This window comes from Peromyscus eremicus, chromosome 8b, assembly GCF_949786415.1.
Source record: "Peromyscus eremicus chromosome 8b, PerEre_H2_v1, whole genome shotgun sequence".
Taxonomy (NCBI): Eukaryota; Metazoa; Chordata; class Mammalia; order Rodentia; family Cricetidae; genus Peromyscus; species Peromyscus eremicus.
Window position 1 is genome coordinate 60,176,511 of NC_081424.1, and position 15,852 is coordinate 60,192,362.

The window sequence follows — 15,852 nt, forward strand, 5'->3', positions numbered from 1 at the left end:
ACCTCCGCATTCTTGGAACACAGGCCTGGGCGACCACTCCGCACTTACCTTTGTGTCTCAAACAATGACAGTTGGTGGAGGAATGGTTCAACCTAATTCTTAGCGCATTTGTGACTGTGAGGATCACAGGTATTGCATATATTTCAAATTACTTTTAAGCCCTTATCAATAAACTAATGACTTACTATGACTAGGTTTGGGAACTGATTCACTGCTCAAGATGATAGAGATGGAGCTGTTAAGTAAACTGGAAACCAATGGTAACTGAGTGACGTAGAGCCGTCTGTAAACCCTGCCTTGTAGGTGGCTTCTCTGCACACACATTTTCCCCCATAAAAAGCAACTCTACACAGTCCATACCTGATTTCTAGCAACACTGAATTTCCCCTTTAGCTACCTCACTGGTAGCTTCCCAAACTAATTCTGGAAGAGCCAGTCATTGTTCAGCAGGAATAAAGCTCTCCACTGTCAAAATCAGTTCACACTGCTGGGATCAGTGGGAACTACGCTGTGTGCAGGCTAGCGAGGGTCCTGAGCTGCACTGCCACTAGGGATCTATCTCATCACAATGAAAAACGAGTCCACACAGAAGCACGGGAACTGAAAGGCACAAAGGAACAGAATACCAGGACAGGGAGATGCATGCACACACATATGCTTTTCTGCAAATCGCCTCTCTTTAACTTCCAGAAGAGGATGAGGGGTCTATTGAAGAATTCATTGCCCATGGCATGAGTTCAACACCAAGCTCCTCTGCTGAAAAGCCTCCTTATGTGGCTTTGCGGTGCTAGTGCAGCCACAGAGCAGACAAAGCCTGGAGGACAGATGCTCTTCTCTCCCACGAAAGACGAAATCCAACTGGAAGAGAGAAAACATATCTTCACACTGGAAAGGGCGATGGCAAAAATAAAGAGGCCGTGTCAAACGGGGCGTATCACTCTCAGCCTCGGTGAAAGGCTTTTCCTTAGAGCATGTCATAGAGAATGCTAGACACCAATTTTACCTGGATGAATGGGGGCGCGGGGGGAGGGGGACGGCTCTTTCGGGATATGTTCTCCAGCGAACAAATATTTTTGGCAATGAGGAGGGAATGAAAAAAGACAAAGAAACAGACGTCTGTAAAACCCACAACATTTGCTGTTGCAGTTAATTTTTACTGTTGCAGTTAATTTTTAGGTTTCTAGGATTACTGGGACTCTATAAAAGATTTAAAAAAAATAACAAAAAACAAAAAAACTCACGCTAATGTCTCTCCCTGCTCTTTAACTCTGGTCCGCTGTCTCCTCCCGAGGTGGCATGCGCTCCCGGGAGACACAAAGGCCGCTGCCGCTCCCTGCCCAGGGGCTGAGGAATGCGGGGGATTCAAAGAGCACCCGGAGCCGGAGGAGGAGGACTCTGAAAACATTTGCACTGACGCTCACCCACAACCATAATAATTTATCTTTCCTCCGGAGAAAGGTCAGCTTGGATTTGACCCCAAGCAGCCAGTGCACCCCAGGGGTCAGGGCCGCGGCGGGATGGCCAGCCAGTTCCGCCGGCCGCGCTGCCCACGCCCACCTGTCCACCCGGCTCGGCAGGCAGCTCCGGGCCCGCCCCACCCGTCAGGACGCCGCGCCGCCCGGCTGCCCGCCACACCTCAGCCTGCCCAGGGCGGACCCGTCCGCCGGGCCGTGCGGACCCAAGCCGCTCGGGTTAGAAGCTTGCGCGGGCTGGAGGACCCGTGCGCTGCCGGCAGGACTCACGGCCGCCGGCGGGCACCCAGCGCGCCCCCGGAGCGCGCGGCCAGGCAGGCAGGCGGGCGGGCAGGCAGCACCTAGCGGAGCGGCGCGGCGCGGAGGTGCGCGGCGCGCGCGCGCGCCCGCACGGGGGCGCGCACGGCGGCCGGCGCGCACGGCGGCGGCGGGCGGGCGGGCGGGGGGCGGCGCTCGGCGCACCGGCCGCGGCTGAGGCGGGCTGAGGCGGCGCGGGCCGGACGCGGGCCGAGCCCCGGCGGAGGACGCGCGGCGGCGGCGGCGGCGGAGGAGGAGGAGGCGGAGGCGGCGGCGTTGGTGGCGAGGCGGCCTGCGGGGTTCGGGCCCGGCCGACCGTGGGGAGGTTGCGGCCGCCGCGACCATGTCGGCGGGCGGCCGTGACGAAGAGCGGCGGAAGCTGGCCGACATCATTCACCACTGGAACGCCAACCGGCTGGACCTGTTCGAGATCAGCCAGCCGACCGAGGTAAGCGCCGCCGCCGCGGCCGCCGCCGCCGGGGCTGGAGGGGACGGGAGGGGACGGGAGGGGAGGGGGCGCGCGCAGGCCGGCGACGCGGAGGCCGCCGCAGGAGCCGGAGCGCAGCGGCGGGGTCCCGCGGCCGCCCCTCCCCCGCCGGCCCGCCCGCCCGCCCGCCAGACCGCGGACCCGCCCTCGCCCGCGGCCCTGTCCCCTCGGCCTCCGCCCACCGTGCTGGCCAGCGGGGTCCCTAGGGGCGGTCGTCCTTGTCGCCTCTTGCCGCGCCCCGTGGGTAGCCGGGCGGGCGGGCGGGGTCCGAGGCGGCTCGGTGGCCTGCGGAGCTGGCGGGCTGGCCACCTGCGCCCTGGGACGCACCTGGATGTGCCCTTGTGTCCCCGGCACCCTCCCTCCCCCCGCCCCCCGGCTACCCACGTGTGTCCCCCGACCCCCACCTGTGCCACCGCGTCCCTTTCTCGTCGCGCCCTTGTGTCCCCCAGACCCCACTCGCGCCCCCAGGGGACGCCACCTGGCCGCCCACCTGTGCCCACACAACCCACCTGTGCCTCCCGGCCCCCACCTGGCAGCGCACCGGTGTCCCCCCACCCCCGTCCCCCTCCCGCCCCCCGCAACGCGGCCCGCTCCAGGCCGTGGGCTTCCCCCCTGCGGGGTCCACCGGGCCCTGGGGCGGACGTGTCCCCGTCGCGGCCAGCTTCTTGGATGGCGTCTTCCTTAGTGCCCGGGACGCGGATCTCGGGCCCCCTCCGAGGCACGTGACCGGCCGGTGCTCGCGGCGGTCTGAGCCCCCCGGGCGCCCACTGCGCGAGTGCGTCCGGGCCCGGCGGCGGGGCGGGCGGAGAAGCCCCGCTCCAGCCCGGTGCAAGCGGCTGTTCCTATCTGAGCTGCGGGGAGAGTTCTGGACGGTTTTGGGGGTGGGTGGGTGGGTGGGGTGGAGGCACAGGTAGCTAGCCGCTTAGGACGCGGGAGGTTGTGCTGACCGGGCGGATGGCTGGCGGTGGCGGGAAGCCTCTTGTGACAGCGGGGCGGACTTCCACTACACAGCTCCACACTTTACCCAGGGTTTGTGTCGGATCAGGAAATAGCTCTAGTTTTGATTTGTTATAAAAAGGTGCTTGCTATAAAATCCGGCAGCGCTTAGCCGCGGAAACGTGCTCGGTAGATGGGAACAGTCTCTTCAGATTTAATCTCTTTCATTCTTGGCTTTCCCCTTTTGACTTAATTTTGCCTGTGGAGGAAGGCTTTCCCTTCCTTCGGTCGGTGTCACCTTCTTGTGAGCACACTTGACCTAGTTAGAGCCCTTCCTCTTGAGCCCTAGTTGACAAGCTAAGGTAAATTATTAGGTTCAGGTTGCCAGTCTGAACACTAATGTTGTTACTCCTGATTCATAATTCATCTTCTATAATGATTTTACGAGCTACGTTTTAGTAAGCAAATTTACTGTGTAGTTAGTGTTCATTCACAGAACTCCTTTAGAAAGGAGCCATCTAGTAATTTAGTTTCAGCATTATCTTGTCTTTCAGAATAATTAGCTTGATTTTTTTTTTAATGGCAGGATGAAATTTGGAGGTAAAATATTGCTAGTCAAGTGAATTTTCTTTTTTTTTTTGAGAGTTCTTAAGTATGGTTAAAAAAAGGAGTCTTTTCAGTCGAGAAGTAGCATTGAGATCAATTTTTAGTCTTAAATTGAGGCATTAACTTTAAAGACTTTCAAATAAAATATATTTGATTTAATTTGATTCTATTTTATAAGTATTAAGTTGAAACTTTTATGTATTGGTTTTGAAGATATGCACAGTTACTAAAGTTGGCATGCTTTTTGGGAGGTCTCTCCCCTCCCTCCAGTTATTCTGCAGAGGAACAGTTATATAGACAGTTAAAAAAAATTAAAGGACTTTAAAAAAACGAGATTATCTTTTTCATATTACATTATGATCATTTACATCTGAACATTTCTATTTTTAGAAATGACTTGTAATTGAAAGCTTTTCATGATGAAGTTATTTTTCCAAAAATGTCTATTTTTCTTTGCTTTATTGTTATGTAATGGCTAGATCACATTTTCTGTTTGATTTTTTTTGAGAATCTTTGTATCCTATTAAAATTATTCTGTGCTTTAATTTGAAGCTAAGCTTTATGTTTAACATATTACATCATGAAAGTAAATTCAGTCCTCTAAGGCCAGTGGTTCCAGCCTGGTTTGTCCAAGCTTGTATCTGAAAATAATTTTTCCATCTAATGCTTGCTTTTTATGTAAAAATAAGCATTTGGCTGTTACAATCAAGCAGTTTTCTACAAGAGGATAAATATTATACCAACTGTTATTAGATGTTCAGTATACATTGAAAAGATTCCCTGGAGAAGTTGATTTGTGGAAGATATAAGCCATGTATTTCTTTAATTGGTCAGTCTTTTATGTGTATTTATAAGAGTATAAGGAGTCTTTTTTCTTTTGTTTGCTTATTTTTGGTACAGTGTTCAGTATCTGTTACCACATTTTAAACTCCATTAGTCATCTGTGACTTGGTGGTTTCTGACAGCTTTGATCACCACTGATTATTCTTTGCTTTCTATATTTAGCAAGGTGATAAACTTGAACTATATTTACTTTTAAAGAAAATTAGGAATGTTTTGGCATCATCCTGGTGAAGGTTGCTTTTTCCTTCATGTTCACATTTCTGTGTAAAGGGGTATTTCCAAGGAATCAGCAAGTTGCTGCTGAATATATTTCAGTCATTCTTTAGTTGGGTCTTGGGTTCTTGTGTACTTTTGTGAAAACAAAAAATTTACAATCTACACTAAATGTGAACATTTTATGACTGGGAGATTGGTGTTAAGCTGAATTAATGCCTTGACTAGTTATTAGAAACTAATAAACATGCTTCTTGAGGCATTTTGGGACTCTCTTTTCTTTTAAAGTTAGGGCTTTATTGCTTTAGGGATTTCTAATGATTCATGATAGCAGAGTACCCCTGAGAGTCTTTTTAACTTCCCAGTACCATTTCAGAAGAGGGCTTCTTTGGTGGGCCACAAGTCACCAAGACTTGTCATCAAACTTACTGGTTTTTCTCTCTCTCATTACACAAGGGCGAGAATTCAAAGATTTATTCTTGCGAAGTTGCTGTCTGTCAAAATTGGTACTTAGTAAACATTGTGAAAAGAAATATTGAATACAGTTTACTTTGTGTATGCCTTTATTCCTGACAACATATGGGGAAGATGCCTTGTAAAAGTTTATTGAAAATTGTTTACATAATAAAGAAAGATTTGTTTTATCCTTACTTTTGCATGAAGCTTATACTGATAAACTTTGCTAAGCTAATGACCTTTAGCTTCATGAGACACCTTTTGGCCATTTATTTAGGTTGGTTTTTTTTTTTTTTTTTTTTTGTAGACACCCACATATGCTTTATTATCAGTGAACATGGTTCATTCTGATTCCATGGTTAATCTTAGAAGTCATGTGATGATATTACCTAAAGGATATGTGCAAAAAATAACTTGGAGATTGCCGTCAGAGGTGGACTGGGAAGTGCCCAGGTGAAGAGGTGGTAATTGCATAGCTTATTATAGCTACATTTGTATTTTAACTGATCCTTAGGTTGTAATGATGCTTTGTCATGCAACCTAATTATATCTGAAAATTTTACAAGTAACAGTGGTAATTTAAGTATTGATACTGATGAAAATCTTTTTCTTGTGACTGTAAAATGAAACAGGTGGTTATTGATGGGATTTAATATTCATAGGCATCCTGTTCTTTCCCTCCCTCCCTCCCTCTCAATCTCTCTTTCTTTTTTTCATTCAGATTTTCAAGGCAGGTGACTTGAAAATTGGTGACTACTTAGGTACTCTGTGTAACAGCCCTAGCTGTCCTAGAATTTACTATGTAGACCAGGCTGGCCTCAAACTCAGAGATTTGCCTGCCTCTGCCTCTCAAGTGCTGGGATTAAAGACCTATGCCACCATGCCTGGCCATCCTGGTTTTTTTTTCATGTTTGAGACAGAGTCTCCCTAAGTAGCTCTGGCTGGCTGAGAGCTAGTGTTTCTCCTGCCCCAGGCTCCTTAGTGCTAAGACTATAGGCGTGCACACTTGGCTTCTTTCACTCCTTACTTAGTGACCTTCAGGGGTGGTTACGGTGCTTTAAAGTTTTTATGTGCTGTAATAACTGGTTAAATTTTGTGTTCGTATAGCTCTTGTCTAATGTTTTTGGATACTTTTTTTTTTTTTTTTTGGTTTCTCTCATCAATAAGAAATTTATTGACAGCTGGGTAGTGGTGGTGCACACCTTTAATCCCAGCACTCTGGCCAGCCTGGTCTACAGAGCAAGTTGCAGGACAGCTAGGGCTGTTACACAGAGAAACCTTGTCTCGAAAACAAAGGAGGTGGGGTGGGGGAATAGGAATTTATTTACTTATAACAATTTCAAATGATGGCATTGTCCAGAAATTTTTTAGCAGGTTAATTTGTAATTGTTAGATGGTTAAACTGTTGGAACAACTTGTTTTCCCAAGCATTCTGACTTGTGTAAATGCTTTATACCCTGCATTTCTGTTTGAAATTCACACATATGTGGACGTCAGATGTTGATTGATTTATACTCCCCATTTTTCCCCTCACAGTCATATACTTAGGTACTGTTTGACTCTGGAGGGAAAATCAGAACAGCTGGTGATGGGAAGAAGAGAAAAATTATGTTGACAGAAAATGTTTCCCATGGTAGCCAGTTCTTAAATTCTATACTCTGCAGCATGCTTGCTGGCTGTCTTTTGGCATAATTGTTACACATTTGACATAGATAACAATCAGGTTGGTATCTTCAAATGTACCCACCAGTTAGGTGTCACTTGCCTCTTGCAAACATCACCAATATCTGTTCTCTGGAAGCACAGGTCTGTCTTGAAGTCCTGAGCAATTTTCCATACCAGATGCTGGGAGGGGGTTTGAAAGTCAGCAGCTGGCATCTGGTGGTGTCTGATTCCACAGAGTGCCACAGCACAAGCCCTACGATCATGTCAGCACGCCAGTGAACTGTTGTGAAAGGTTTCTGTAGCTCCTTGTTTTCTGGGAAGCTTTGTTGCTGGTGAACTTGTATGCAGTCTGCTCTGCAGCAGTCATGGAGTAGGGACTTGGCTTCCTTGCCCTCTTCAGCTGGTGCTTGTCAACCTAGATACAGCACTGATATTATTGGTGACTACTTAGGTACGTAAGTTAGAATGGCATTTAGACCAGTTTTAATTCGTTGTTCTATGCCATTGAAAATAGATTGATGCACTTTGTTGGCCCAGTGGGATATGAATTTTGTAATTGTGTATTTTTATGGAACTTTAACTGTGATTAAATGACAACAGTAGAGTATCAGTAGAAGTTGGCTTTCATATTGAAAAAAAAGGGAACCATATTAGGATGTGGTACCAGTTTGCTGGAAGCTTAAGAGACAAGTTTATTACGTTATTAAGGATGAGTTGAGTAGTTGTAATCTGTAGAGCATTATTGCTAGACATTGATTATTATTCTGGTAGCATAGGTTAACTTGTTTTTAAACAATTTTGCCAGACTTGAACTTTGGGGTAATGTCAGAAAATGATATAATAACTATTTAGATATAAACTTACTTTCCATTATTATAAATAAAATGGAAATCTATGCTAAAAACTGTAGTGCCTTAATAGTTGAAAGTTATTTCCACATTAGGGAAAACACTGGTTTTTGTTGAGAAGTTTGGGGTTTCTATTAGTTTCCTGGCAAAGGTTATATGGAGGCTCAGCTCATTTACCTAGAAGATGCCCAGGACAAGGATCAGTAAATGTACTTGGCTTGCATTCCTACTTGTAAGATAGGTACTAGAAGTGTTCCTATATACACTGCATGCATACCTACATACAAGCTACAAACATTCCATTGATTCTTTATCAATTCTGAGTAGGTTAAGTGTTTGCTAGCACTGGCATTCTTCTGATAAGGCCTAAAATTCCCCGGTAGGCCGCTTGCTGGTGTCTCTCTCCCTGGGAGTTGATGGCAGGTGTGTACATGCTATCAAGGCTGGACTTTGTTTATTCGTGAGCACATTTTTCTTAACATCTCTGCTCAATTTGAAATCCAAAGTCCAAAATGCTCCAGAATCCAAAACAGTCTGAATGCTAACATGCTACCACAAGTGGAAAAATCAACATCTGACCTCATAGGACAGATTGTAGTAAAAATACAGGCACAACAAAAATATTGTATAGAATTACAGGTAGTCTGTTTATAAAGTGTAACATAAATTAAACAAATAAATTTAATGTTTAAATTCATGCTGTATCCCGAAGATACCTTATTACATACATGTAGACATTTTAAAACCCAGAAAAATGTGAGCTCTGAAAACAGTTATTGATCCCAAGCACTTAGGAGTTCAGAACTGGATTAAAGCAGTCTGGGAGATAGCAAGGGTGATTGTTTGCTGGTCTCAGGTTATTTGGCTTAGATTTCTTTCCCTATCCCTGGCTTGGACAACGACAACAAAAATTCACTCACAGTTTTGCATATGTTAATAACCCATATCATATAATTTAGAGAGTGAATATACTTAATAAAGTGAAACTAAGTACACAGACAGAATGCTTACTTACAATGCTGCAGAGTAGTTTCCTAATATAAGTTGAGCCTAAAAGTTGAAGAATATGAGACTGCATAATTCAAGTTTACAGGTATGTGTCAGGAATGAAATTATTTAGAGACTCGGAAATTGATTACACTATTAAGTTTTTACTTTGAATATAATATGCTTTACCTTGTAAATGATTGCAGGAGGGTGACCATTCAGAATGCTGTGTAACTTCAGCTGGGTGCTTTTAATTTGAGCAGGACAGTAGGCATAGACTGGCACTGCTTCTCTTAGCTCTTTGGTAGTGTCAGAATGGACTGGGTGCAACTGTCTTTTCACTTACTGCCCTTTTGAACTTGTTGGAGTTGGCTAACTGACCCTAGACAGGCAGTTCCAGACCTTTTTCACAGACTGTGTGTGTGTGTGTGGGGGGGGGTGTGTTGTGTGTTGTGTGTTTTGTGTGTAGAACAGTTTTGCATTTTGGTAAGGTAAAATCAGACTGAGAACCGCTTCAGTGGGGGTCCAGCTCTGGTGAGGAATGTGCTGTAAGTTGTTTCCAGGTTGGGAAGATGTGTTCCAGAGAATGTCACTTAAGAAGATCTCTGGTTTTCAAAATAGAAAAGCTTGACTTACCAAATGATGACCAGTGAAAAGAATGCCCATTTGCTGTTTGCCTGCTTCACTGGTTAGGAATCTTCCCTGTACTTTGTCAGAATTGTAGCTCCTGGTTCTCTGCTGCTTGGCTTCATGTTCTCTCTTAAAGGAGATCAAATGGGGCTGGAGAGATGGCTCAGTGGTTAAGAGCCTTGGCTGTTCTTCCAGACTATCTGGGTTTGATTCCCAGCACCTACATGGCAACTCACAACTATCTGTAACTCTAGTTCTGATGGAGCTGTTGCCCTCTTCTGGCCCCTGTAATGCACTGCACACATGCACTGCACACATGTAGTGCACACATGTAGTGCACAGAAATACATGCAAACATAAAATACAAAATAAAATACGTACACATAAAATAATACAAAAAATTAAAAAGCTTAAAAATACATTAAGAAAAAGAAAAGAAAATCAACATTTAAAAAAAAAAGGAAGGCAGGTAAATGCTGCCCTTTTGTATTCCTGATAATCTTTAGAGAACTTGTTCATTTAGTGCTGTTTTGTATGAAGACCTATTGTTTTCTTTTTCTTTATGTTTTAATGAAATTTATTATACAAGAAACATGCAAATAAATATATTACACACCCAAATTAGCCAGATCCGAAGTTTATACAACTTAATGAACTTATAGTTAGAATTGGCTTCTGAAACAGAAGCTGTAAAGCTTCACATTAAATTTTACATTTTCAGTATTGAATATATTTTATGTACTTAGCCACCACCAAAAGCAAAAAAAAAAAAAAAAAAAAAAAAACTGTAACAGAATTAGAACTAGAAAAACAAGTTTTCATAACTTGTGTCCATTACCTGCATCAGTCCTTCCTCACCCCATATTCATTTAGCCTTTCTTGTTCTCTTTCTTTCATGCTATACTGAATTCACAGGTGTATTTGTTTACAAATGTACAAATATTCTTGTCTAGAGTCCACATATGAGAGGGGATATGTGACTTATTTCTTTCTGAAGGTATGTGACCTCATTTAATAGTCTAATTCCATCCAATTTTCTACAAAATTATAAACTTAATTTTCCTCTAGAGCTGAGAAGTATTCTGTTTGTTAATGTATACCGAATTCTCATTATCTGCTCACTGTTGATGGACAGCCGTGCTGTCGTGAGTAAGGCCGCAGAAAAAACAGGGGTGCAGATGTCTCTATGGTAAGGTGTGAACTCTGGGTATGTGGCCAGGAGTGAATTAGCTGAGCCAGACAGGAGTTGCACTTTTAGTGTTTTGAGTAATTTCCAAACTGATTTCCACAGTGACTGCACTAGTTTGAACCTCTACCGTAGGGTATAGCGGTTCCTTCCTTTACATGCTCGCCGACACTTATTGTCAGACTTGTTTTATTATTACTTATGTGCATTGGCGTTTGGCCTGCATGTGTGTCTGTGTGAGGGTGTCGGATAGTTGTGAGCTGCCATGTGGGTGCTGGGAATTGAACCTGGATCCTCTGAAAGAGGAGCCAGTGCTCATAACCACAGGGCCATCTCTCCAGCCCCATTGTCAGATTTGTTAATGATGCCGTTCTGACTGGGGTGAAGTAGTATCTCAAGAGTAGTTTTAATTTGCATTTCTCTGATGACTAGGGATTGTAGATGTAACCAACCGTCTTATTAAATAAGAAACACAGAGCCGATTCAGAGAAGAAAGCCAAGAGGTCAGAACTAGGAGCCTTACCCTTCCTGCTTCAGCTATCCTGCTTCAGCCAAGAGAGCTCTCCGAAAAAGAGGCCTACTTCCTGTGTGTATGTCTTTAAATAGTCTAGATGTTCTGCCTTCTCATTGGTTGTAAACTAAACACGTGACTGCCTTGTCATTGCCTGTATGTACCGCCCTCCAGGTCCTTAAAGGCGTGCGTCACCACCGCCACGCACTTGCTATGGCTCTATAACTCTGACCCCCAGGCAACTTTATTTATTAACATACAATTAAAATCACATTTCAGTACAAGTAAAATACCACCACAAGGGATAATGAACATTAAAAATAGTTATTGGACATTTGTATTTTTTTAAACTGTCTATTCATCATTTGTTGATTGGAGATTTTATTTCCTTGGTATTTAATTTCAGCAATTCTTTATAAATTCTGGATATTAGCCTCTTGTCTGAAATGTAGCTGGTCAATAGGCTGTCTCTGTTAACTCTGCTAATTGTTTCCTTTGCTGTACAGAAACTATTTTTATGTAGTTACTTGGGGTTACTTCCTGTACTGTTGGTCTTCTATTTAAAAAATCCTTGCCTACTCCTCTATCTTAGTGTTAGTGACAGCATCACTCTATATGAAGGCCTCAGCTTGCTGCTTTGCTCCTTTTGCTTTGTGTCTAGTTTCTACAATGGGATTGGTGGAGGAAACAGAGCAGTGTGGCCACTATAGGAAGCCATCACACATTCAAAGCCTGTTGTATTCTGAAGTTACATAACCTGCAAACGTGCTGAGTATAAAATCCAAGACACTGTCACTTCTGCTCGTTGTAATCTTTGGCCACCTGTACAGATGCCAACACATGGGAGAGGCTAATACTGTCTGATTATTACAAAAATAGCTTATTTAGATGACCTGACCTGAAAGAGCCACACAATATTCCAAGGTTTTAGGGGACTACAATTTATAAGCTATGCCCTAAATAAAATATTTAGAAATGGCTATAAATTTTTTGTCTTGGGGCTGGACATAAAGCTCAGTGATAAAATGCTTGCCTAGCAGGCACAAAATCTTAGATTTAATCCCTAGCACGGTAGCAATGATGATGATGATGATAAGTATTCTAAAGTTTGATTTCTGCGCATGACATTTTCAAGTGGGCTATAGCATAAATGTATAATATTTTAAATAAATTTGGAACTTATGGGAGAGTGGATTGCAACATTAAATTTAGATGTGTTTCCTCACTTTGTGTGTTTTAATATATCCATTTTAAATTTTAGTTACTAGTGACACAATGAAAGCATTTTTTTCAAACATTCTTGTTACTTAGTAATACTGGCCATACCTGGCCACAGTAGTGACCATCAAAGTTTATTATTCTAACCCTTTGAGAATATGACCCGCCCAGTCATGTGTGTGTAATTTGTAGTCCTGGTCTATTTTCAAGAGTGCATGAGGACAGAGAGCCACAATGTAGCAGTGTCAGTGCACTGTAAAGAGGACGCCAGATCCTTGTCTAATGTCGACTGAGTTCGGGCACTTGGTTGACCATTTTTTTCTAATTGAAATAGCCTCTTTTTTTTTTTTTAATACAATATATTCTGATCATGATTTCTCCTTCCCCAACTACCTCCTCATCCAAACCCTCCTAAATCTACATATTTTCTTTTTCCCTCTCATTAGAAAAACAGGCAACTAAACACTCCCCCACACCCACACCAGAATAGGACAAAATAAACAGAAAAAAAATCTGACCTTTTCTTTTTCTTAACTTTTTTTTTTCTTTCCTGACAGTTTTTTTCTGTGTAACCCTGGCTGTCCTGGAGCTCTCTCTGTAGACCAGGCTGGCCTTGAACTCACAGAGATCCACCTGCCTCTGCCTTCTGAGTGCTAGGATCAAAGGTGTAGGTCACCATAGTCTGGCCAGACCGACCTTTTATTCTCCTCCCCTAAGTAGAAAGCCTGAGTTGTATAAGTTTCTTTGGCTATTTGGATATCTGTTATATTTAATAATATAGACAGCACTACTGAACTGTATTGATGGCATACTATTTTTAAACAGTGAAAAACGCTTACTATTAAACATGAATTTAAAAGGGTAATACAATTTAGACAGGGGACCTTAATTCCTGAGTACATGAATTTGTAATAGTACCTCTTCAGATCAGTTAAGCTCTAAGAGGAGAAGCCTGCTGTGAGTACCATGGACAGTGATTTTGCTGCATGTAATGTTTAGGACTTGCAGTGTTCAAAACTGTTAACTTTGACAAAGATGACCTTGTTGAGTTCATGGTACAGTTAATGTGATTTTTATGCCAAATTTGCTGATTACAGCTTAAATTTTTAAAAAATTACATTCATGAAATTGTTTTGGGGAATCTCAGGGATGGAGAAATTGAAGAGTATTAAATCAGGAAGAACACTGAAAATACTTAGATTATTTATGGCTGATGGTTAGAGAGTATTCTTGAATACTGTTAGACCTGAAGTGGCTAATGGGTCTTCGTTGTAGTAAGTTATTTATTTAAAGGTGTTTGTTTTCTTTCTATCATAAAATGCATGCTTTAGATATTTGGAAAATGCTAATAGAAACAGAGATAACAAATTATCCAGTGGTATGCTGTCTGAAGAAATTCTTTATTGCCTTTAAGACTTTCTTGCAGGATTTTATTTCACTTAGGGGTGGGAGTACATGTTATAACTGGTTAATCATTTCCATTTTATCTAGTAATGATGAATCATATTTCTTAGCTGCATCTCTGTCAAGAATTTAGTTACTAAAACGGACCCAGGTTTTTCTGGTAATGACACTCCACACTTCATGAGGCCCGCTGTGGGTCATTGCTGGTTTGTGTGTGACAGGGTTTCTCTTTGTAACAGCCCTGGCTGTTCTGGAACTTGCTTTATAGATCATGCTGGCCTCAAACTCACAGAGATCTGCCTACTTCTGCCTCCGGAGTGTCAGGATTAAAGGCATGTGCCACCACACCTGGCTGAGAGTATTGATTTTTTTAAATTATGTATTTATTTATTTATTTATTTATTTATTTATTTATTTATTTATTTAGTGTGTGTGTGTGTGTGTGTGTGTGTGTGTGTGCGCGCGCGCGCGTGTGCGCGTGCGTGCATGCACATGCGAGGAAGTATATGGAAGTATATGGAAGTTAGAGGACGGCTTTCAGGAGGCAGTTTTTCTTTAACCATGTGGAGTCCTGGAATTGAACTCTGGTCATCAGGTTGATGGCAGGCATCTTGACCTGCTAAGCCATCTTGATGGCAGGCCATAGTATATTGGTTTTTTACCTTGCCTTCTAAAACTCTATTGCAATCTTTTCTTTGAGGTAGTTTACTCTGTCTTTGACAGCTCAGATGATACATGCCATATTTTTTACTAACTACAGGCAGAGTATGGAGTTACTGTGTCTCCTACACAGCAGTCAGACTGTATGAGTGATGAGTGTGTGAGTAAAACTTTGTAGCTCTACTGAAACCTTCCCTATGCTCATGGGACAGGGGGAAAGAGAATGAACGTGAGACAGTGTGTTCTGATAGTGTTCCTGTTTACTCGTTTAGTGCTCACACCTGGTCTGCGGGTGTACTAAGTGAGAATGTGACACGACACAGGATCCTTTTCTGCTTAGCTTGATTTTAGTGTGGAAGATAAAGCGGAATAAAAATGGTTAACTACAAAAAGTGTCTTTGTTTAGGTCGTGGGGATGTGGGATGTGTTTATAAACTGGGGCTTTCAAATGAGAAGTGGGATAGTTTTGGGGATTAGTCCGAAGACATTTACCTGCTGTGTGACTTACCTGTAGTGTGCATGTTGTTTCAACATTGGGGGCTATAAGGTAAGCAAGAGAAACTGGGTATGATAGGAGCACAGTCAAGTTCAGATGAGTCCACTTTGGGCAGAGGAGGATTGGAGAACTGTGTGATAGAAGTATTCAAAGTTGTTGAGCTCATATAGGTGTTGTGATTGTTCATAGTGATTTGCTTTCCTCCCTGTAAAAGGATTTTAAGTGTTTCTCTTTTCACAGTATAAGTTAGAGATGAAATACTGTATATATCTGTGTACATGACTGTGGCTATACTAGTCTAGTTGGGACCGAGGAGACTGGTGTCAGCAAAACCCTGGAGTGTAAGTTGGGTTAAGCACCATCCCAGTGATGAGCTGGCCGGAGACCTGGGCATATTGCTCTTGCCTGTGTGAGGCAGTGACCCGAATGAGTTAAGTTATTGCAGTTTGCATGGAAGGAGAGAATGAAGGTTATAAGGATGTAAATCAGACTCATAGGAGAGTGAAAGAAAATGTTTGAGAGAAAGGAGTTTATGGAAATCCCAGTGTTTACTTGGATATTCAGATATACAGTGATACCATTAACTAGAGTAAAAAGTATATGTGGTAAGTTAGAATTGGAGTGGAGAAGTGTTCTTTTCAAATTTATCTAATTTGAGGTGCTTGTGGGTTTCCTAAAAACTTCATACTCAGACAGTTAAGAGTATCGGGAACCTGGGATTCTGGGTAACTGTATCAGGGAGGATGTAGCATAGGTGTAGTTAGGGAGAGGGGGCAGTAATGGTACCAGAGAGACAAAAGACCTAGGTCAGAAAGCTCAAGAACATCAAATGTTGGGTGAGTGAAAGGAAAGAACTGTTGAAGCATCCTGAGAGGGAGTTGTCACAGAAGTCCAAGTTAGAGAAGTGTGCTTGTTCTTCAGTCAAGGCAGGCACACC

The 15,852-nt window shown here is 43.3% G+C and overlaps 1 protein-coding gene across 10 annotated transcripts in view; it reads left to right on the forward strand.

Moving 5' to 3' along the window:
* The first annotated feature begins 2,047 nt into the window (after positions 1 to 2,047).
* Positions 2,048 to 15,852, forward strand: part of Afdn (afadin, adherens junction formation factor) — a 132,113-nt gene continuing 118,308 nt past the window's right edge. For all 10 annotated transcript variants that reach the window (XM_059272891.1, XM_059272894.1, XM_059272895.1 and 7 more), the window contains exon 1: positions 2,048 to 2,217. In XM_059272891.1, coding sequence (XP_059128874.1) covers positions 2,113 to 2,217 — 105 coding nt within the window. In that variant the 5' untranslated portion in view covers positions 2,048 to 2,112. The remainder of the gene's footprint in view (positions 2,218 to 15,852) is intronic.